Source organism: Tachypleus tridentatus, chromosome 8, assembly GCF_004210375.1.
Source record: "Tachypleus tridentatus isolate NWPU-2018 chromosome 8, ASM421037v1, whole genome shotgun sequence".
NCBI lineage: Eukaryota > Metazoa > Arthropoda > Merostomata > Xiphosura > Limulidae > Tachypleus > Tachypleus tridentatus.
In genome coordinates this window covers 102,446,020-102,472,255 of record NC_134832.1, presented here as the reverse complement: position 1 = coordinate 102,472,255, position 26,236 = coordinate 102,446,020, and the positions used below count along the sequence as shown (strand labels likewise).

The following is a 26,236-nucleotide window of genomic DNA, read 5'->3' as shown; positions in this document are numbered from 1 at the left end:
ATTATCTCTGTGGCAAAGCAAGCTGTTAATACAATGCTCTGTGAAATTTTAAAAGTTGGATAAAGGAAGAGTAATCCCGGTTAATTTGCTCTTTCATTGAAAGTTAAGTGAGGAATATACAGGTCGCACAGTGAAATAGAATTCTAATTACCTTGTACTAAAGTTAAAGTCAACTGATAAGATCTTTTTGATGTCAACTTTATTGTTTCTATTGCTTCTATGATACCCTCGTGATAATTTTTGACTGATTACACAGCACCTCTGTTTAGCTTTAGGTACTGACATATTAAATATAAGCCTATTTTAATAAATACCCACAGAGATGGTGCTCTCCATATACATTATTTTCAGGTGATTTACATTGGGTAGATGGCCAGCAGAGAACTAGATAGTTCATGGCCATCTACTGGCCAAGCAGGGCAGTCATGCAAAATTGAATCTGAATATGTTCACAAGTGTGTCCATGCATAAGGAACAAATAAATTTAAACTATCTCTTACTTCTAATAAATAATATAAATAAAAAATTAAAACTATCTTCCAAAAATTCATGACAAAATTGTGATAAAATGAAAGCTGAATTGTTTAAGTACCAGTACTTTTCCACAATTTTCAGTTCAATTTATTTCAAATATGTATTTCATAAACCTAAGGGTTTAACTTATTAATCTTGGTTGCCCATTAAGTAAATCCACCATGTGTATAAGAAGTTGATGTGTGTTTAGTAAGATAAGTTGTGTGCAGACAAGTTTCATATTATGTTTAGTAAAATACTTTTTTATTGCAATAAAAATAAATTTTGATGAATTTTGAGCAACACAAATCCATGACTATCTGTGCTTGTTGTCCCTGATTTGGAAGCAAGAGACTAGAGAAGGCAGCTAGTTAGCATGAACTACTGACAACTTTTGAGTTATTTTTAACCAAAAAGTAGTAGGATTGACTATCATATTGTAATATGTCCAAAGCTGAAAGGGTGAACATTTTTGTGATACATACAGATCAATCCCACAACTCTCAATCTGCACAGATAGCCTTTGAGTATTTTACCAAATTTGGTTACTGTAATTAGAGTTTTATTATTTTTATATTTTACTGCATGAATTTGTTGTTAGTTTATTTATTATCTTAATAAACAATAGTTAATGTAAATAAAAACTACCATTTCTATACCACTACTTCACTTAATAACTAAACAGCATGTGACAGCCATATATACCAGATTTTGTGATACTTGGAGGTACCATATTTATCTTCTTTAATAAATTTAAAATTACACACTGTATAATTTGTCATAATTTTCAGATATATGTACTTTTATAGTACTACCAGACTCTCACATGTAGGAGTCAAATTAATTGTATGTGTTGGTTCTATTGATTATTTCACAAAGTGGGCTAAAATTTACCTATTGGCTTGATGAATTAGCACTATAAATTGCTTACATGTTGGCTGAAGAATAGATAATACAGTTCACAGTACCTGAATAAATACACATGGCCCAAAGTTGTATTTCCCAAGCCAGTTATTTTTCTGAACTGTTTAAATTATTGTGTGTGGTTTATTGTATCATCCCCAGACTTCTTGGTAGTTTGGCTGAATTGATAATACAGACTAATAAATAAAAGATCATAATTTGACTAGTATTTTTACCAAACATAATCAACAACTGACAGTGGAATCCAGCTCCATGTGGACATGCTATATTATGGTATTAAACAGGTAGAATACTGCATGTCTGGAGAAGGCTTGAATTATTCATTAAAATGATGTCTTAAATATTTCCTCAATAGGTCATTAGAACTTTAAAATATTATTCAGTTTTTCCTTTTATAGCAATATCTATGTGATAACTGAATTGTAAGTTCTGGAAATGTCTGTAAGTATAACAGCAAAAAGTTTGAATTTCTTGTTGTTCTTTCTTGTGTTTCTTTTTCATTACTTGACAACTCAAGAACTGAAACAGTGGTGCCAACCAATTTCACCAAGGTAGCATAACTTCAAAATGAGTATCTGCTTTTATAACTATTATTAACTTGTAGTAGTTTAAAAAACAAACAAACTGTTTTTGAAGGACTGATATTAGCCATCTTTACATTTACTTTCTTTTTTGAAAATTTTTTTTTCTTTACTTGTGCCCTTTAGAACAGATATGATATAGTGTCTGTAAGACTACGTGGAGTGGAAAAGTTACTTTATGGCAAAAGAGATGGTACAAGAAAGCAGTAAAAGAACAAAGGATATAACTCTGGTACAAGCCTGTAGCTTGGAAGCAACACAGTTCTGGATTTACTAAGCCTTATCTCATTCTCTAGTAACTAAGTATATCAAACTATGAATCCCACTGATAAGCTGAAGTCATATATTGCTAATAAACCTCTTGAAATTTGATTAGGTAAAGAATCAGAGATTGAAGCTGATGATTTCTATGATTTGAATAATGCTGTTTTATAGCATGAATTAGACCATGATAAATGTCAGTTGAAAAGATCTTGTTTTACTCTATTTTGTATGATGCTGATAATAGAGGGTGATTCAATCCACAATTGACAATTCAATATCAGGATATTACCAGTGTTTGTGACTGTCTAAGACAATAAATGTGTTTTATTGTTGAATATTGTACTTAGCCTGTGTCAGCCTGAGTGTGTAATGATATATGCTATATTATATACCAGGTGTATGAATCCTAGATGAAGGAATTTCACCTGAAAAGTTTTACGAAATTCTGCCTGTGAATATTTATGCTCTGATGATGAATGACAAAATGGAGCTTACTGGCTCAGAAGTGGCAGTATGGTGTCAAAAGTATGGCTTTTAAATTATTAGTTTACACAAATAAATTTTGAAATGATCAGTTATTGTGTGCAAGTCCTGAGGCAGTGTGTCAAACAATATATCTGATATGCAATTCTGATATAAATGTGTGGGTATACAGTTATTTATATATATTAGATACATGAATCAATTATATTTAGAACATAACTGAGAAGTGACAAATAAATAATAATAAAAATAACAGTAAATTCAATATGATTGGTAAGAGTCCACCAATAAAGTGAAATTGTGATTTCTGGTCTATTAAGATATGGTGTGCTCAGTATTTTTGTTCATACTGGTGAGAACAAACAAACAAAAACAGGTAATCTGATACTACATTTGAGAGAAAACATTGTTTCATCTGCTGTTTTTAGCAATGCTAGTGAAGAATGTTTTCAAATTAACATTTCCATGAGTGGGTGAAATTATTTACAGCAATAAAATCCACTGAAAGAAGTTTATGTACGTGCCATTATAAAATTAAAATTGGTACACATTAATGTTTTGTTTGGTTTTGGTGTGATGTGTTCAATTATACACATTGAAATATTTCACAAGCAAATATTCTAAACTAAATATTTTTTTATCATTTCTACTTTCATTTGAGTTGTAATAAGAACACACATTACCATGGGTTATGAGTGTATGAATGGAGGCAGAAAGTAACAATATTGTGACACTACTCTGTGACTATTTTGAGTTGAATCTTTCTTGTATCAAAGATAAAAGTAGATTGTATGCAAAGTACTGACCCAAGTTTAGTTGCTTACTGAATAATCAGTATTTGATGTTTTACTTTTCTTTACCCATTGTACCTAGGGCCTTTTATAATAGCAACCAGATAATGGTGGAAAACCCACAAACATGAGAGAAGTAGCTATGACAGCTGTAGTAGTTTGGAAAAGACACAAAGGTGATACAATAGCCAAGTACCTTAGAAGAAGCCTGGTGGAATGTGACATTCACATGTGTAGGGGTGGGTGGGTGATATCTGTAGGCAAAATAAATATGAATAGAAGAATGTCTGTATGAATATTGCTCAGTCAGTACAATAATTTTCACACTAATTCAAAGTTTGTTTTCTGTGCAGATCTTAGTTGTAACTGGGCCATTACAATCTTAAAACTACATTCTAACTGAACTTCTGACCAATCAGAAAGCAGGTTGGGCTCTCACTTTTTCTATATAAAGCAACTTTCTTGACCTTTTGGACCGTCCAATTTCTTTAGTTAACCCTTAAGCTTTAATTTTCATTTGTTTGAGTGACACACCTAATCTCTTTCTTCATAATGGAAGGAATTATTTTGAAATTATCAAGGCCCCAGGAGTTAGCCTCATGTGGAGTCAATGGACAACAAATGCTGGACATTTTGAGAAGCTACTAAAAACTTACAATGATGCTGAAAGAGCTCATGGTATCCTAACAATCATCATAACTATTCCAATAAACTGCTTCACCTGGGAGACACACGAATCCAATATTCTGAAACCAAATGTGTTGGTCTCTCAACATATGCAGCTAACTCAGTCACCAACAACCATACTACAAATAAATTAGCACATCAACTTCAGAAGGAGCTAAGTACCCTCAAGTATCCCATCATTAACTTTAGCAAAACATTAAACCACAAAAATTATATATGCAGATGCATATCCTAAGGAACCACAAGAGTATGAAGCCTAGGAGATTTTTCTAAAACTCAATGCTGAGAAACATTGGGGAGACTCTCCTTACTCTAGTATGGTTTCTTCTGGTTTTGATCTCTTCTGCTGGTCTAGTAACCTGTAAGGAGCCATCAATGTTGATAGAGAGGTGACAGAAGAATGTGTAGTTTCCCATGGTATCACTGACCTATGTATACGTTAGAGCAAACTGTGACTCTGAAACAACACTGCTTAGGCCAACTGATGGCTAGAAGTGAGACCTAAATGTCAATGGGAAGAAAGAGGAACAATAGGCTGGCTTTCAGAGGGCTCTTACAGAAGAGCATGATAATTTGACTAGGTCCATGTGGAACTGAAAAAGATGAATGGAGCTACAACTAAAAAAATGGACAAATCCAAAAGACCACCTCAGTCCACTGTCTTGAAGAGTCTGATTGTGAACATGTAAGACTCCAGCTAAGTACTGAATGGATTATTTTATTTTTCCTTTTGTTATTTTATTGTACTCTATTATTTTATTACACATTATTCTAAGGGTTTTGAGTTTTAAGTATAAAATGTTTTAGAGGGTTTCACCCTTTTGATTACATATCTGTATTTTTTTACTTTCATATTTTTATATCACTATTTGTTCAATATTAATTTTTTTCATACATTCACTTGCAAACAGCAACATATTTACTTCAAATGTACTAAGTTTACCAAACTTTACAGTTTGGAAAAATAAGTATATAAATGAAATGTTTATTTTATAATGTAAAAAATTTTTATGAGGTTGTCTTTCTTTACATATTATGTGTATTTCTCTTATTTTGTTATTTGTTTCATCTATCTAATTCAAGGTATTATGATTTATATGAATGCACCATGTTTCTGTTTATAATCTTTAAATAGTTTAAAGTAACTTTTCACACATGTTGTAAGCATCATCATATTTCCAATTTTTTGGGTGATAATTTGTAAGTATGTATATTAATACTTACAATGTAAGATATGCTTTAGAATATTTTATTTATTTATTACTCTTGACACTTAAGTTTCTTTGTTTTTTAGTTTATATTTTGTAATATGATTAATGGTTTTGTATTTAAAATAACATTTAAATAAGTTTTTGAATTTTAGTGTATTACTGTAAGAAGTTTTATTTTGTATGCTTATTTTGTTTACTGTAAGGGGTAGTTTTGTATTGTTAGTAAATTTTCTCATATATTTCACAGTCATTACTAAGGAATATCTCTTATGTCGTTTTGTTTGTTTTAAAGTTTTAGCACTACAACTTTTTCGTTTCTAAACTATGTTTTGCTTCTCTGTCTCATTCATGTGTTGTGCTATGTTTTTGTGAGGCACAAGAAATAAGATACATCCAATGTTTTATATATTTGTCAGCATAGTATATGGATTTCAGTTTAATCTAAACCTCCTAATCAGGCTGAACCTTGTGAGATATTGTTAGGATTAGGGCTAAAAATATTGATAATAAAGAGAGTACCTAAATGATGAATCAATGCATTCTAATTATTATAAGTTTTTATTTTATGGCAATATATACTCCTGATTACATTGGTATACTGAATTAGCTACATTATTTAAAAGATTAATTTTTACTTCTGATCTATGTCAGAAGTTACTGAAAATAATAATTTGTGTAAAGTGGAAAGTTTGATGAAGAGCATTACAACATAACAATAAGAGAAAAAAAATGATATTACTACATGGAGTCCAATGACAAAACCTGACTTGAAACTATATCCTGCATTTTCATGATATAAAGGTAACTTGAATTGATTGCTAAATAATTTGTTTAAAAATATAAAGGCTAAGGTAAAAATATTTTATTTACTATATTTTTGATAAAACTATTTTCCTTAAATAACAACACAAGATACTGTCTTGTCAGTATTCTTAGTATTAGGTACAAAATATAATTTTAACTTACCCAACTACAATTACTTCAGGTTTCACAGGTTTTACTTCATGAAGCTGGGAGGAATCTTCAATCTCTTGTTTGGTCTGTGATCAAAGCAACATTTTTGTTTTTCGAAAAAATAATTATGTATAAGCTTAAATGTTAGATTAAAATAACTTTTTTATTGTATTAACAAGAGCATGTAACACTTAAACTGTTGATAGTTACTCATTTATAAAAAGATTATCTGTAACTAAAACAATTACATGTATGATGCATGTATCAGTGGATAATTCACTTAATATAAGCCTAAAAAAGATTCTAGTGCATGTATGTAGTAACCACTCTACTAAGTGTACATAGTTTATATATGATTGGCACCTTGTTGCCCTCAAATATTTCTCAGATGCTTTTCATAAAAATAAAATTTATATGTAGAACTTAATATTCTTTAAGGTTTTAAGTGCCTATATAACTAACTTAAGTACTGTTTATTTTTTTGTTTTACAATTATTACTTTTAAAAACGTTTTATCAAATATTTTAAAATAAACATTCAAGAAACCTTCAATTAATAGTGAATAGTAGAATGATGACAGCAGCAACACACATTTTTCAAATGTATGTGCAGTAACAAACAATTCCTGAATGTTTTAGAATATACATATTCCATCTTCAGCAAACTACACTGAACAGGGTAAAATATTAGATACAAAAATTTAGCAAAAGTCTAACCATTTGAATAAAAGCTAAATCATGCAATACCTAAACAAAGTTTTCAACATTAGTAGATGTTCTCATGTTACACAGTCTGCAAAAGTTACTGTAACAGGGGTAAATTGTCTTTAAAAGCTAAACATAATAACATTAATTAGGCCAGTCTTGCTCGTTACTGTAACTTACATGTGACCAATGTCAACTGTAATCTGAACTCAGGTGAGTACCAGACCCTAGAAATTATCCAAGTTGTTAATAGGAAAAGACTTTCAAAATGTGAAGAGTTATCTAAAAGGAAAGGAAATATATCTAACTGCCAGTTAGTGGAATTGTGTCTCGCATACATCACAGAAAGGAATGCTGAAGTTTTACTTGAGCATTTATCTGCATCAAAACTCAACTGAAATAAAATGCAGATATTTTGCATTAACTGAGGGAGTTGTTAATCCTTGGTACATTTCTGTACCATGTAAATTTCAGACAATGTGTATAATACACAAACTTACAGGCAATGTATGCTGTGCCAATAAAATGTGCAGAGTATGCAACAAAAGTAAAATCACAGGTTTGCACATTAGGAACACCTCTAAACACCCATATTTAAATCTATATTCATCTCTGCAAGATGAAAGTTCATGAGTTTACGTTTGTTCACAAAGCTATCATTTACTTTCACTAGATAAGTTATTTACTAAAAATGCTATATTTACCTGTTAAGTTCCAGATTAAGGCTCACTATTTTCTAAGAATGTTATACTTATTTGCCATTTACTTCCACTAGATTCTGTACCTTCTGTATATCACTAAATCATATTATATTTTAACATATTGTATTTACTTGGAACCAAAGTGATATTTCACTTTGTTAAAACTTATCTTTAACAAAGTAAAAACAAAAAGGAAAAATCCTTGCAAAATGAAAGCACAATAATGTCTGTTTTTTAAAGCAATTGAAATAATCCTTAATTATGATAAATTAAACCTGAATACAGATGTAAACACTTGGAACTTACAGGATGTTTCACCTCTATATTACAGTGTTCATTCAAAATAAAATATTCTCTAACACTAGAGTAATATTTGCAAACATATTTTCTAAGATGTCAGTTTATTTTTCTTCACATAATAAAGCCTGCCTTGGTGACTTTTGAGATAGTGCTAGGAATAACCAGTCGTATATATAATGATATATTCAGAGGCACAGAGAATGGAAGTGAGAAAAAAAAGCTCATACAATTCTGCAGAACACACATGGTGCTGATACTAGTTCAAAGGGCAGACAGATCCTTGAACTGCAGTACTTGACTCTTGTGCATAAAACATAGAGAACAGCAGGATGATTTTGTGATGGTAACGTTAGATCTGTGTCAGAAACATCGAACTTTCTCATCTACAGTTTGTAGAAAAATGGAAAGGTAAAGTGAGGAACGACTCCATCGTGAACTTACGAGGATCTAAGAATTGGTTGAGACAAGAAAGATCGAGGACCTGATGCTAATATTCCATCTTTATGGGCACAATAAATAGACAGGAATAAAACCCCAGAGGAATGAGTCACATCTCTGTACTGCCCTTTGACCAACAAATCTCTAATAGCTGAGGAAAAAAACTTCTGAATTCCAAGGATCTGTTGGAGGCAGAAATACTATAGGTTGGGGTGATAATGGTGGTGGAGATATGAATTGAATGACAAACCTTGATGCAAGAACCTGTGGCATCTAAGGATTTGAGGTAAAAATGTTGCAGCCAACCCCCCATGCCTCCTCAATCTATTTTGGGTATTAATGGATTGAGATGCTGATATTAAGGGTCAGGACATTTGAATAGGGGTAGAGCAAGGGCTTTCTGGAGGAGCAGAAGAAAAATAAGAGGCCAACAAAGACAATGATGAATGCAGACAGGTGACATCAGTCTATTATTTCAAAGAAAGGAGATCTCATGTAACTCATGGAGGGAAGCAGAAGGTAAGTGAACACCCTCCAACAATGCATCTCTACCTAATAAGTCCCAACAATATACCAGCCAAGAAATGAAAAAAAAAAACCAAAAATTTACAATCATACCAATGTAAATGCCAACAATGGTCTTGTCATCAAATTGATGTGGTGATCACTAAGAAGCTTTCAACAAAATTTGGAAGGATAATAAATATCTCAGAACCATAGTGAGGATCAGACAAATCCTAGATAATTGTGATCTGTTTATGTTGATCACAACTGAGAGTGTAAACACACATCCACCTGGCAATGTTAAGCAAAAACATATTGTTCCAATAAACATGGCAGACAAGACATAGCTATTTCTTCATGAAACTGAGTGGTAAATTTTTCTTCATGAACAGTAATATCAGGTGATAGAGGAAGAATTAAGTATTTACCCTCAGACTTTTCCACCATTAAGAGAGACAGAATCAAAGGAAACTGGGGAAGAATCCAAAAAGCCACACCCAACTGACCAACTGAAAAAAGGGAGCCAGAGGTGGTTGATCAAAACTGGCCCCATGAGAAGCTGACCTAGTAAAGAAAGTCACACAAAAAAAAGACTAATCTAAATGATTTCCAAAATGTGTAGGATCATCCACAAAAGCATCTTAAGAGCTCACTGCAGAAACTATGAATCAGATTATGGATAGCCTTAACAAGATGCATAATGGCAACTTGTTATTTAAGTAATTATTTCATTCATCTTCATACTGTTACTTATAGGGTACTAAAATAAATAGAATATAGGAAAAAAAACTTTGACTTTCATTATGAATCAGATTATGGGCAGCTTTAACTGAGAGGACACCCCTCACCTCCAACTGTTGGGTGATACCAAATAGTAGACATCTAATTTGCTATGTGCCTAAAACAATAATCTAGGAATTCATGCTGTATATTGGTTTGTTAAATGAAATTTTTTGTTTTTACAAAATCAAATAAGCAATGTGAAAATTGCTTCAAGTGTTTCTAACAGTTGCAGTACAGAGAAATCTGTTCCTGAAGATTTTTGTCAAGGAAAAGAGCGAACATTATCTGAATAAGGGTACAATACACAGTACCAAGATAGAGGGCATACTGATGTAGGTGGAGAGTGTCACAATATAAATGTTATTAAGGGAAATAATCAAGATGTAAAAGATTGGAGTAAGTGAGAAAAAATTAGACCAATGATTAGATGGGCAAAGGTAGAAACCCTGGCAGTTAAGTAATAGCTGTAGTGTTATTGGAGGTAAACATGATTTGTGAACCTTACTTAGATGCCACTGACGTGGCAAGCAAAGCAGAAATAGCAATTACAGCATTTATGATAGATGCCATGTGGAATTGCATACATATGATGATAGGGGAAAAAGAAGAATTTTATCTCCAGAAAGATTTGCAAAACTGTAAAAAATGAGAAATTATGGCTGAAAAAAAATTTATACAACTGAAAGATTTAAACTGTAACTTGAGTAAATAAGCTAAAAATCTGACAGAAAATGTGGGCAAAAATGCATCTCAACAGTAAGACTGCCTATCAAGATGTGATCAAGGACTGCATGGAAGAAAGAGCACGAGTGACATTAGGAGTTGTATTGCATTCCTATCAGTGGAAGGTTGTTGTTTTATTATTTGTTAGTGAAAGTAAGATATTGTATTGGAATTTTAGTTTCCTATCTTCATCAATAATTGATATGATCGACTTAACAATTGTTTTATTCTTGCTACATTCTTTTGGAAGAAACTGCTGGAAAGAAAAATAATTACATAAAATGATAACTTTGAAAATTTTACTTTTTCCACCATGAAAGTTTATTAAGAAATAAAAAAAGAAAAAATTCTCACCTTCCCTTCTTCAACAGTACCAACAAGAGGGGATATTGTTATTGGTGCATCTTCAGGTATTACAATTTCAAATAAAACAGGATTTTCAGTCATATTGATAGGTTTTTCAGAAAGTGATGGTTTTCTCAGATGAATAGTCACATTATGGTAGTGATTCATTGGAGTTGGTAGAAAATGGACAACAGGTGAAGAAATGACCAGTGGTAGCTGTACTCCTTTTCCAGTACATTTGAGATAAAACTGTCTGACATATACACACACACAGAGCAAAACGTTTCTCACCTCATCATACCATATATATAATCATTAAAAAATGCTTAGTCTACAAACTCAAAATGGTATAACATCATACATTTAACTTAACAGATTCGAAATGTAAATTCAAAAGAGTTTGAACACACTGAAAAAAAGATAAATAACGGCAACTTCCTAGTTTAAGTATAAAAATACATTATTTTTAAATTATTTCATTCATCTTCATATTGCTACTAAAAGGATATTAAAATATAAACAAACAACAATGTAGCCAAATGTTTCAAACATTACATTTTTCTCATTTATGAAACACAAAAGATACACTAAGCAAGAATGAGAAAATAATCTTATTAAGTGTAAAAATGGAAGCCATAAGTTTCATTAGTATCAAATTATATATTTATTTTAACACCTAATGGTTTATTATCAATACTAAGTATTTACTTCTTTTATTTGAATTAATATTTTACTCCTAAATCAGAAGAACCAGTAAGCTAATTGTTTTGATGTTGGATTGGGAGAAAAACATATTAGTAATTATAAGAACTTATGTGATAAAGAAATGACAAATATAATAGTAAATCAACCACACTTTATCTGCTATACTCAATGATGAAGAGAGCTTTTTCTCAGTTTCTTCAATACTGATAGACTTTTTGTTTATTGTCTATACAGATTATACAAGAATGTTTTGTACAATCTATGGATATACATTTTTTGACTTTTGATATAATTAACTATAATTATTTTTAGCATAAATGGGATAATTTTACAAAATATTTAAAGACAATTAGAGATACAATAAAAATGCTTGCAAGCTATATCATAAATGAGGTTCATACTACTCATTTCTTTAACAGAGGTTAAATACCTTACATTAAATTGACCTTTTGAGCCTCACAACACTGTTACAGTCTGTGTCACCACATCTAATAATTCTTTATCTGACCACTGAATGTCTTAACAAGCCATGCTGCAGTTTTCATTGCAAAAGTCTCTATTGCTGTCATATCAAAAGCACATCACTTCTCTCTGCAATTTTCTGTGAGCCATTTAGTGTACAAGGATGACAGTTTTTCAGAGTTCTTTTGTAATCATCCAGAAATCCACAGGATTGTAGCATGTGAAAATCCACAAATACATTTATCTCTGGTAAAATCTATCTGTATGTTCCAGCTAACTATACACAACATAATCAAGAAAGATCTATGTTTGGAAAAACAATGCAAGTGGCCTATATACAAGTTGCTTCTATGACATATTCATTCATCCATTATAATACATCAAGCAGATGGAAAGTAAATTTGATATTCATTAGAAGATATAATGGTAAAATCAGATTTTAGTATTTGTATATTTTCACTTGTTACATGATGTCCCACTTTGTTTACCATGGCTGTGTATAACTTTTTGTAGGTCTCTTTTTGGATAATCCTGATGATTCACGCTCCTCTATATTCCTTTGAGTTCCAATGCCTTTCAGTACAGAGGATGTCTTAATCTTTGAAATACAAAATTCACAATCTACATGCATCTTTATCATTCAGGTGTATGAATACTTGCATGGAAACAGATGTTACATGCCAAAACTGATAAGTTTTCAGTTCTATCACACTCTCCACAAAATGACAAACAATATAAAAACATAATGCTGATAGTCATTTCAATGGAAGTTTATATCAGGTGTGGCTGTCACTTGAGTTACTGACTTACATACTTACAATCATATCAATATTAAATCTTCAACCCTCTGTAAAAATTGGAAAGACTACATAAATTTAGTACATGTAAAATGCAGAATCCTCCTGTGTGTATATATGTATTTCCACTCTTTTTTCGTAAGTAATAAATCTCTTTTGACACAAATTCATTTTTTTGGTAAAGAAATGCTTCCAACCCATCCACCACAGAAAAGAGAAAATCCTGGAGTAAGCAACCTTGACATTCATTTCTCAAATGCACTGAAGTCACGTGTGCTTGAAGAAACTGTTTGATGGATCTGTTGTTTTGTTTAATAAGCAGTTCATTTTCAATGTACACATTTGAGTTGATTTTTGTGAAATGCCCATATCTTGTGCTTCTGGTTACAACAAAACTGAGAAAACAATTGCAGGGTAACCTTTTTTTTAAGTTATATCTTGGAAAAATCCAGAGAAGATCAAGTTTTGGTTTGCATAACTTAGACTGTAGACCCATCAAAAAAACAGCACAGATATGTTGAGACCAATTTAAAAAAAAGGTTTTTGCTTGTTAATCCCAAATGTGAGATTGCATCACATTTTTACACAAAATAAAGAATATATTTTGTCTGCTGAGGCATTCCCTTCTATTTTTCTCATAAGAAACTGGGACAAGAAAGGAAAAGAACAGAGACAGAAGATGTCAAAAGTCAGATGTGAGTTGTGACAAAATATTCATGAAAAATGAGTGAATTCTTGTAAATGAAAGAAATCAATAAATTTAAATAAATATTAAACATTCAACAGATCTTAATAGCAACTTACTATATTAAAAGTGTACATATTATAAAGTCCATGAATATGATTGTAACCTATATGGATTACTTCTGATGCTAAAAACGAACACACCAACAAAAATCTAGTTTTAGCTACATTTTCACATTCTGTTTAGAATATTGATAGATTATGTCCAAAGGCTTGGTGTTTTATTTGTTAGGAGCTAAGCAGAAAACTACACAATGGACTATATGTGCTCTGCCCACTGTGGTATTAAAATAAGGTTTTCTAGCATTGCAAGTCCACAGATATAAAGCTGTGCCACTAGGAGGCAGATTGAATGCAAACGTCAGAGACAAATTCAGATAATTAATATTTCATGAATCAAGGCTTGTTCCTGCCAAGCTGTAATAACAAAATTCAGATTTATTTATGAGTACTGTAAGAATATGTATCATAAATATAGAGTTCAATAGAATTTTATAAAAAGGTAATTCATTATCAGTACAAATGAACTTTTTGTCTGTCAGGAAACTTATTGTTAATTACATTTATATTTAACATAAACATATATTATGCTCATAAAAAACCATACATTATTGCATGGTTGTGTACTTCTATATACATATGTAGTGTGCATTTAACACATACAAATTCATAACAAGTAATGAAAAGAGACATAAATTATTTGAGAACATACTCAATCAAACTATTTTTACACATGTATGTTACCACTAACTTTTAACTGGCAGGCTGCTTCAACTGTGATCTGACTTTTAAAGAGTCGGTAACCATGACAACAACACCATGATGAAGGTCAAGATGATGCAGAGTTTGAAATATGCACAGATCCCACAGTATATAAACAGTTAGAAATTGCAAAGGATACTTGCACATAGGAAAATATACAATTTGAAATGGTTTGTAATATAGTAACAATGTTTTGTGTGCTTTTCAAAAAATGTATATTTTTGCAAATCAAAAATATATTCAATTATGCATTTTTACTTCTTCTGGACACATACTTAAGTGTGTGCAGATGGTGTATCTAATTAACAGTAAAATTACTTTCAATACAAAAACTTGCTGTCAATGACCATAACAAGTAACAGTTAATGATGGCACCCCTAACTATGGAACATCAAAACAAAGTGCACACAAAACTGAGTAGCAAAGCCAGCCATGACATCCAAGTTGCACAGATGGAGGAATGAACTTACATACAAGGTATTCCTATAAAAACAAAATGGACAAGGCACCTTGCCAGTCTTGCCAAAACTGCCTCAAGCTCCTTAGAATATTGACATCAAAGATAAGCCATCAAAAGAGGAAATAATCAAAAACTTCAGTCATATTTTCACAAAAATACATAAATGCTTTAATACCAAGGTATTTGAGTTTATGGAAGTTAAATATACATTTTGTAGCTATGACTATGTTTCTATCCATAAAAAAATTCAACACATTTGAAGAAAATATAATTGAATAAAAATATTTTGGTAAACTTGACAAGCCTTATTAAGGTGATAATCATATTACAAAATAAAGTTCAATGTGATCATGAAAAACTCATCTCAATATTTATGTATAGTTTCTAGTGAATCTGTATATACTGATTTAACTTTATGTGGCATAATAGTCAAATTGAACAAATCAAAGAAATAATATCATAGAGATTCTAATAATTTAACCCATTACTAAGTCATGTCATAAATAGATTAGACATATGTAAAACATTATAATAACTATAATATGATGGTCACTGAAAAGTCTACTTTATTAACAATAGTGGTTAACCATGTTTTGTGCATGTAATATTTATAGAAAAATATGTAATGGCAGATGACTGCCACATCATTATATACCATTTCAATTTTTGAACATTACTGATGAAAAGTATATTTGCAATGACATATATTGTATTATTAATTCACAAGAGAAATGCCAGTTTAGACTAGAAAAGGTTAGCAAAATGTATTGTATAACAACTTTTCACAACATTTTCTAAATGAAAGATCAAAATCAGTACCTTTTTCTGATATGTAGTTTTAAATGTTTTTTTTTTGTTAATGTTAATGGTTAAGAAAAATGTGCCTTACAATCCACAAACCAGTAATATACATGCATAGATACTTCATTATTATAGTCAGCATTCAAAAAAGCTGGTGAAGAACATTGTGGAATACATCTGGTTTTGGATATGTTTTTCTGATAGCTTTCGCTATACAATAAAGGATTGGTCTTCTGTTTCTTTTTCCCAATTTACCATGCATACAGTAAGCGTAATATCTCTAAGCAGCTATAGATATGAAATCAAAACACTCTCATTGTTATTACTAATGTTGTTATTGTCACAAATAAGTCTAAAATAAATTTCAACTGTTTAGGATTGCAACAGGCAGTGTACCTTATCTCGATGAATCATGTAAATAGTACCAGTTTCAGACCATCAATATCTAAACATAGAGCACTGAATCATTTATACGATGTGATACACCCATCACAATCCAATTCTGTTGGTCTTTCTCTGACCTTTGGGCATTCTTTACAAAAAGGCTGAGTACCGGTTGGCATTAGTAAATACTCCTCACAAATACGCTAGTCAGTGTTTATTAGATGGTCTGGCCTTATATCATCCAATTCAAGGTCACTGTTACTTTTATTCTCTGTTTTGATCTTGATATTTTCAGTCAAAACAGAATGTTCTTCATTCTGTGAACTCTGGCTTGAAACTGTACCCTTGTATTTTCACAATATTATCCACTTTAATTATCAGACTAAAACAAATAAATGATTAATAATCACAGGCTGATCCATACTTATTTTGTTATCACAGTTAAGAACAGGTGACATTATTTTCAAGTTGTGACAGCTGATTGACCTATTGGCCATTGCCATCTTTGAACAATGGAATCCCACAATTCAAAACTGTTGCATATTTTGTGAATTGTGGGATGCCATCATTTGATTCTAAGCTATGTGTGGAGAAATGGATTTTTTTTTTTCCTTTTCCCGTGTTTAGTGGCTAACTTATTATAGTATATATTTTGAGTGAATGTTATTAAAAAGGAAATATGTTTTGCTAATGTAGAGATCCTTTAAATAATGTGAAAAAAAGCACAAACCACTGTATGAGAAAGAGACAAATATGATGTATATTTTGTCCAGATGATCTTTACTAGGGCATCTCAAATAATACCAGAAATATGAAAAATAAAAAGGAAAGAAAAATAGTTTTTCTTTGACACTAGTATTGGATTTATTTTAAAATAAAAAAAATTATTTCCACATAATGAAGATATGACTAATTGACTTGCCAGATAAAGTCTTACAACACAGTGATCACTGGTATTCACAAGTCTTTGAAGGTAAGAATATTACATACAGTTCTACAGTTTCTCCAGGTAATAGTCTCATGAAGCCATCACCAGGTTGCACATCAGCAAACTAAAGAAGAACTATATAGAGTTAAACTTTCCACATGTACAAGGAATGAATTAAATGTAGATTGTGAATTTTAATGGATATAATCCCATTCATATCACTCACTATAGAACACCTGCCATTTATTTTGGAGAAATGTAATTAAAAACTTTTTTTTTGTAAATTTTAGATAACATCTAAGTTTTTCATGTGGATAACTCTTAAAATTTTAGAGCCAAGTAAGTGTTTATAAAACTTTATTTTGTGGGTTACATATGAGTACCATAACACATGCTAAACATTGCTTAGAAGCCTTCTCATATTAAAGGTTTGATCTAATAACTATTATTAATTGTGAAAGTATTCCATTGATGAAGCAATGAATTCTAAGGGTTGATCTTGGAATTTGTTGAGGCTTACTATGTTGGATGATATAAGAACAGAGGTTAACCTTATGAAAAGGTAAATTACATATATTACTTGATATAATGACTTCTACTGCCTAACTACAAAAAAAAAAGACTTTAATAATAAATGTTTGTCAGCAACAGGTTATGTGCTATTTCTTAGTTGCCTAGTAAAATGTATAGGAATATTAATTTTGTAATTCTTAAAATATAACAGATTTAAATTACATACATTTGGTTTTTATTCTTAAATAATGAAGTATGAATAATCTTCTTACCTATGTTAAAGTGAAAAATTTTAAACATAGTTAAACTTCAAAAATAAAATATTTTGTGTTCTAAATCTTAAATGTACTGTTATTATTAAAGACATTATAAACAAATATTTCCAGATCTTATTCATTATTAAAATTTATTTATTCTATAAATTTTGCCTTTGGTTAATAATTTGTGAATACTGTGTTGTCTGTCCAAAATCATTTTGATTTTTCTAAAAACTGAGCTGTTTTTGCTAGATATGAGTTACTAAATTATTTATATTATAATTGTATAAAATGTTCTGAATATTAAAATTCAACGAGTTTTAAAGAAATTTATACTTATTGGAACTTTTAATTGCCTGCTTCTTTCATTTGTATAGATCTCAACTTACATTTAAGGTTTTGCTTTCTGTATTCCAGTCAATATTAGCACATTGTGTTTAAAACAATTACACATATGATATACAAACATAAATCTCAATTTCAAAATAAACTCTTGTGCAACCAACTAAGGATCTAAACAGAAAAATAAGTTTCAACAAATATATATAGCATGTTTTGAATGACTGGTCCATCTTACCTGAAAAATAATATGTTGTGAAAACATATAAAATATAATGGTATCTAAGTGAATTTGTAACTTTTGTACAGACTTTATCTTAATGAATATTAATTTATCTTGTGAATAAATAAATATCTAAAACAATATATTTCTAAGTGTTTTGTAATACTATGAAAAAATTCATTGTTCTGTGTTAAAGTGACTAATATGGAACTTTAATCAGCAAAAAGGCTTTCTATCACCAGGTTTGTCTTTTATCTAAATAATTTCTGTAGTTCTTACTGATTTGCTGACTACGTCTCAGAACGGCTGGTATAGGCATTAACACTTTTATTGATAAAGAGAGAACAACATTTCAACATTCCTAGGTCATCTTCAGGTTAAGAAAGAAAATGATTTGCTGACTGTTTTAATATCCCAGAAAATGTATAAAGTATAAGATATACAAACATGAACAACCTAGCTAATAATAGGATTCACAAGATACTACCTTGGGATGCTTTAGTTTTCTTTAATTATTTTGGTTGTGAGACTGGCATTTTGGCATCACATTGAATATTCATAATAAAATGGGTCTGATATCATGTGTGTGTGTGTGCACATATATATATTTGTATAATATATAATTATTTTTGTTAACTTAAGTATTGACTTGTGATATTATGTACTTCTTCTTGTTTGTTTTTACAAGGAACTGGTTTCATTTTTCAGTTCTGATTATAAAATAATCTTCCTTTTGATCTAAAGTTATCAATAATATGTTTTGCTTTAGACTACTCTATTACCAATTTAAGCTTATACCACCTCATGTCAGTAATCTTTGGTTTGGAAAAAGCAGAAAATTAAATACAACATTTGTTTGTTTTGGAATTTTGCGCAAATCTACACAAGGGCTATCTACACTATCCATCCCTACAAACCCGACCAAAAAAAGGTATATGTAAATGTTAGGAAAGTATTTAAATAATTAACTTAATAATGCATATATTGCAAGATAATTAATAAAAACATTAAAACTGCAATAGATTGCATTTTCTAATCAGTTTTGAGGTTGTGCTTTGAAGTTAGAAATTTTTCTCTTCTTTCACAAGCCAATGTTCTGGGCAGTAAATATAGCTAAACAATGAAACAAGGTAAGACTAGCTAATTATAGTTGTAATTCACAATTTTCAGTTTCATTCACATTTGAATTTTAGCAGTAAACTTATCTTGATATGTTAAAAGCATTTGTTGATTTCTCACTCAGCTGAACTCAACTAATATTTTGGTATGGCCTCAGAAATTAAGAATAATATTTGCATAACAATAATATATAGGAGGAAAGTTGAGAGAAAAGAAAAAATTAGAATTTTCTTTACCTGAATATGTATTTGAGATAGATACTAACTTCTTGGCACCACTCCTCTTCACTATCAGGGTATGTTTTAGTTCATAACATCAAGAAAGCCTTTGTTCACATACTAATGTTCAAGAGAGTTACTGTCAATGGAGAATGTAGTGTCCTCTTACTTGGTGAAGGGCTATAGTCAAATGACGATTACATCATCAGCTGACACTTAGAGCAAGAAGAAGACATGAGAAAAAAGGGAAAACTGAAAAGTATTTAATAGTGCAGCCTTGTAGCTAGCAATGATTGACACCAATAAGTCTTGGTCAAATAATTAAGTGAAAAATCCAGACAGGAGGAGGATCTACAATGCACCAATTCCAATGATACATAAGAATGAATAGAACAAGAAAGGAAGAAAGGCTACACTTGAAGAGAATCCAGATCATCTTGCAAGGGACAAGATAAAACACAAGTATGAAGACAAAGTGCAGATACTACTAGCTAGGAAAGGGAGTAACGTGGATGAAACAGGAAAAATTGAGATAGAGGAAGAGAATGGAATGGAGAGGACTTTGGATGGCTGAAGACATCTACAACCAAACTTGCCAGATGTGAAACTGGGAAAGTATGATATTTAGGTGAGAGTAAAAAGCATGCAGAAGGAGAGTGCTTACCGGAAAACATAGCCAATTGAATACCTGAATCAGGCACAACCACCTCAAAGAATCTTGAAAGGTCATGAGAGAGAATAAGTAACAAGATTCAGAGAACCTGAGATATGACAAGCAATAAAACTAACTTGTAATGAATGGATCCAGAAAAGAAGGTCTAATGTGGGAAAATAAAGAATGAGACCAGGTTCCATGTTGGTGACTGATACAAGAGACTACAGAAGTGTTGTTGGTATGGATCATTATGAAACACCAATGAACTATGGAAAGAAAGTCATTCAAAGCTTCACATACAGAGTTTGATATGAATGGTTGATTTGCTATCATACCACCTACTTAAACCTCTTGTGAGTCCAAATTGCAATCTCACTGCATTAGAGACACATCTATAGATAGATTGAGGTTCATATAAGGAGGAGGAAGAGGAATGCCTGATGAGGTGTTTGTTGCCTTTGTCAAGTCACCAGGTGAATGATGAAGAAAAAGAGGTCTTGATCAAAGTTGCACTGTTTGTGCAGTGTTTGCTGATGACAAATCACATAAGCACAATTCAAAGGGACAGAGAAATCCTTGTAAGTCCCTTAATGAGATTTTCCTCCCATGAATTGAGGGAAGGAGAGGATATGGCATTGGAAAACAAATTCTTCATGTTCTACAAATAAATTGGGGAAAGATGAAGACTGCTGAGGTGAGTACTGAAAAACACACTCAAATTAATGAGATACTGATTGAGTGTGAGATGCAATTTCTTCAGGTTTACTAGCATATCCAGACACACTGGTTCCTGAAGAAGGAGAAGGGTATGGTTGTATAAGACTTTTTTGGAATGGAGCCTAAAGAAACCAGTTGTTTATGCAATGGTAAAACACTACTCTCAAGCCAAGAAAGAGATGAACAAAAGCCAGAATCTCATAACAGAAAACATATAGAGCTGAGGAAAGGCCAAAAGGGAGGATGTAGAATGGAAACAACTAACATCAATGAACAAACCTACAGTAACATTTAAACACTAGGAAAATAAGAATGTGAAGGTAAACATCTGAGAATTTGATCTTGGTCATTGATTTGCTGGGGTTAAAAACCACCTGAGGACAAGAAAAGGCTCCATAATAAAACGAGGAAGGTATTGAGGTTCAAAAGATTGATCACTAGAAGATAATGCTCCATTTCTTTGGAATGATGAACACATGGGAGCATAAAGCTAAGAAGGAAGACAAACCTGTTCTATAGCTTTCTTCTGTGAAAAACCCAAAACTGCTTCCAACAGACACTAGCAACCAACATGATCCCAAGGAGGAAGGAAGGAAAAAAACAGAAATGAGAGATAAAAGATGAGGGAATGAAAAACAAAGATCCAGTTCTCCAACAACACTTGAAGGACCCAAGAATCTGCTGAGACTGAGCAAGCTGGGTCAATGTGTCAATACAGGAACTGAATCCAAGGGATAGTCACTGTCAATTTTAATGGCATGAAAAAGGATGGCAAGAGTACAAAATACCAGAAAAGAAGTGCAGAAAGAGGATTATGAAAGATGGGAAAATAAAAATTGAGGTGTGTTGGCATGCAGCCTCCACATGAGATTCCAATGAATATAGGATATCCCTAAAAACAGACTGACAAAAGAAAGGAGTCAACCTGAGGCCACATAGATAGGAAGCAGGTAAATGCAGTTGAGAAAGCAGACCATCTATGCTTAATAAGTTCCAGCAACAAAGCAACCATGTATGGAGAGACAAAGCTGAGGAAGACAAATGTGCCAATATGGAAAATTTTTCAATTTTTTGCGTTTTATTTCTGAGAATCCAAAAATTACTCACAAATTAATACATGACATGACTACCTTTATTTTTTAGAAGATCATTAATCCACTTTGGCATCGAGTCCACGAGTTGACTGCAATCTTTACTAATTTTTGGATCGTGGTACCACACCTCAATTATGGCCTCAGTTAGCTTAGTTTTCGTAGTACAGTCTTTTCCCTGAAGTCTTTCTTTACAAATCGCTCAGAGATTTTCAATAGGATTTAAGTACAGAGAGTTTCCTGGCCAGTCCAGCACCTTTATTCGTGCTGTAGTCATAAAATTATTCACAAGTTTCGATGTGTGACATGGAGCCAGATCTTGCTGAAAAATGCCAGATCCATCTGGAAATCTCTTTTTCAATTCTGGAATGACTCTTCTCTGGAAAACTTCGATGTACTGTGGTCCTCGCATCATACCTTCTATGATATGTAAGCCTCCGACGCCATAGTGGCTGAAAAACTCCCAAAACATCTTCTTCAAGGGATGTTTTACGAACTGATTGATGTGAGATTCTCGAAGTTTCTCACCTGGAGATCTGCGAACATGCAGACTTCTTTGACCCTGTACGAAAAAATGAGTTTCGTCACTGAATAACACCTTCCTCCATTGTTCTTGCATCCAGTTCTTGTATTTCAGATCCCATTTATACCGTTTGTTCTTCATTGAGTTGGTAAGTTGTTTTTGACTGGTCTTGCCCTTCTAACGCAATTTCGAATGACATAATATTCCTCAAATTTTCGACATATATCCCAAAAATAGATTGAGCATACTGCAAAACACAGATAATGACACCGTCTGTGTGAGAAATGGCTATTAAAGGAAATCAGTGAGTCTTCACTGGCCGCCATGCTGAAAATATTGTAAAATGACCATTTGTTTCATTTAATTTGCACAAGGGTGTATCTGCTTATTGTCATTATCATCCTTTACTGAAAACATATTTCTGATCGTTACCTCTTCTCACATGTATACCTATTCTTGTTCAGTGTTGCCCTCTATGTGCAAAAAGTTCTTCATATGCAATAAGCTTTGAACATAACCCATGATCAACGCGGTTCAACTGTGTCTTCCATGTACATTATCATGAAACAACCCAACATTAATAGGAATGCAACCAACCCTCTTGACACATGTAACTTCCTCTACCTGATTCTACCAAACTGTCACTTTGGGATCAGACAGAAAAGGATGCACCAGCTCTCAGCAGGGAGGAAAGGTGGGTAAGTGTGACAAGAATTAAGTATCTATCAGAAATATATTTTCAGGAAAAGAAACTAATAACTTCCAATATGGTACTCTACATCCTCTCACATGCCTAGCTAGAATCTCAACATTGAAGAAGCACTGAGACCAGTGTGAGGGATAGAAATAAATATAATTTGAAGAACACTCATAAAATGAGATGTTCATTGGGAGAAGAATACACACGTGGGACCACACCACTTCTGTACCAGGGATACTCTGTCTCTAGTGTGTAAATAGCTATTACACACAGGTGGAAAGTAGGAAGAGTGCAACCAAAAGGGAGAGAAAAGCTGGTTGAGTTTGAATCCAAACCATATACCCAAATATGAAACTAAATGAAGGAAGACTGTAGGAGACCCATCTACAGACAGGGATGGGAGAAAGAGTTAAATGGATGTGCTCCAAGGTGTAGAGTGGCTAAGGCATGATGAACTGTATGTGACCAGTCAATTCCAGTTTAAACCAAGCAGCATCAGGATTAAAACATCCTATCCATTGTAGGAGGAGGATCCAAACCATCTACACCTCAAGTTAAGTAGATCAGAATTATATACTTTTCAAACTGATCTATTCAAGGGTGCACATGTGCAAATCAACAACCAGCCATACATCAGGGAACCTGACTATCAAATGACAATATGAGGAATGTGCAAATGTGGCAAGGTATATAAACCATATAGAATAAGACAGTGATCTCACTGCATAACATTAGCCTCAGATAGTAAAAATTCTCAGAGGTAGACCATGAGAGAAATAATTTTTGCCTCAAAGAATACTATTCTCTAGATATGACCACACAGAAGCTGAATATACATGCACACAACATCAATCTTTGGAACTCACTGCACGGAGGTAGAAATGGTGAGGCAAAACTACAAAATTGAGTTAGGATGAGAGAATACAACCTGCACGTATGAGGATTTATATTCGTTGGTACAGCGTAAATCCAAAACCACTCACTAGGAACTGACCTCAAGGTAGCATGAAGGATCCCAATTTGAGGAGATGAACTGCAATTTCACAGATCTCCTCTCAAGCAACATCATTGTCCAGATAGAACTGCACAAAAGCTGAAGCACAACATCAACCTATGAATTCCACTACATAGAAGTAAACTGCTTTTATAAAAGATATGCACTCTCACGTTTTGGATAGAATCACAAAAAAGCTGAATGCAACATCAACCTCCACAACCCAGTACTCAGATGTGAAGCATGTGTATTTTGAAATATGCTCAACATCATACCCCAAATAGAACTGGACAAGAATTGGGGTGTAATGCCAACCTTCAGATCTAACTGCACAGAAGTGGTTTGGCTCTATAAAACATATACAACCTTACCCTCCAGAGAGAACCACACAGAAGCTAGGTGCAACATAAACCTCCAAGACCCACCTGGATAGGACTGCATAGAAGTTGGCATGTGATGGTAACCTCCAGGTCCTACTGCAAACAACTGAATTGCCTCTAAAAAACATATGCAACCTCACCCTTTAAGTGGAAGCTGTGGCAACCTCTGGAATCTACCACATAGAGTTGGAACATATTTAATGTGAAGTATATGCAATATTATCCCTCAAATATGACCACATAGAAGTTGTAGTGTAATACCAGCCTACAAATCTTACTGCAAAGAAGTAGACTGCTTCTAGAAAATATATGTAACCTCACCCTCCTGATAGAATTATACAGAAGTGGGGAGCAATATAAACCTCCAGGACCCATAGCACAGAAGTGGAGTGCATAATTGGAGGATCAAATGCCATCTGCACCACCAGTGCACCACCTCCCTACTCTCCACTGAATGCAAGAAATAACATTCAGGAAGCCTCTTCCATGATTCACCATCCCAGCTACTCAGAACTGGAAAGCAGCAAGAAATCTCATACTTCATAAAAAGAACAAGGGGGGATAAACCACAAAGGAGAATCTGGAGGAATGCCAACATCAGAGACAGTGCAATGAATGACCAAGAAAAATTCACTACTGCAAATCAGACTGCCTCTGATTTATTCAATCAAAGAATGGCAGAAATGGGTAGCTATTCCCTTCTGGTTTACCAATGTACAAACATAAGCAACCTCACTGCATGGTCCAGAAAGGGGGTATATATATTGTGAGGAAAACCTACTAGCAATCTTTTGTAATACCTCATCTCCACAGTATGCGTTATTGGCTATGATTATACATCTCAGTTGTACAGTACAGATTTGAGAGAAAGGAAGCATACCTGGATAGACAAAGTTAACCACATCATAACTCTGACATCAAAATATATAATACCTTGATGAATGGCATTCTGTAAAAAGTCATGGCATGTGTACTTTGATCCCCACCCATACACAAAAATTAACAAGACATTTGTTGTTGATCAAGGTAAATTTTAGTGCCTGGAACTAACATGGCAAAAACAGTTTATTTTGTCAATCAAAGGATTAATTTTTACTTCATTAATGCATTATCCTATAAAAAATGAAATCCAGGTATGCTTTCTGAATGTTGGCTTTTTTCTATTTATAAAATGAGAGTTATAATTACAACACCAAACTAAAAAGAAATATCTTACTATCTTATATTTTTTAAAGGGATGATATATATACATATCTATACATTTAGAGAAATGTCAAACATAAACTAACCATGACAGATTATAGCAGTTTCACTCAATGGAATAAAGAAAGTTAAGATTTGATGGAACATGGCACTGAAAAACCTGAAGTCTTTAATTCCAGCAACAAATAAGAATATTATATTATTATAAACATAAACTATAAAAACAGTTTTGCTGCATGAACCTACCAATACTTGTGCATTTTTTAAACATACATTTAACACTTCTCAGAAGTTGGTTCTTAAGAATAATGCTTTTAACTGCTTTTTTCCCAACATAAACTTCACCCATGTTGAG

General features: G+C 32.4%; 1 protein-coding gene across 1 annotated transcript in view; it reads right to left on the bottom strand.

Annotated features, from left to right (window-relative positions):
• The window catches only part of LOC143223085 (cilia- and flagella-associated protein 74-like), a 58,558-nt gene that overhangs the window by 18,714 nt on the left and 13,608 nt on the right, over positions 1-26,236 (bottom strand). The window contains exons 3-4 of the mRNA XM_076450518.1: positions 10,916-11,159; positions 6,421-6,494 (exon numbers count right to left, since the gene is read on the bottom strand). Coding sequence (XP_076306633.1) covers positions 6,421-6,494; positions 10,916-11,159 — 318 coding nt within the window. The remainder of the gene's footprint in view (positions 1-6,420; positions 6,495-10,915; positions 11,160-26,236) is intronic.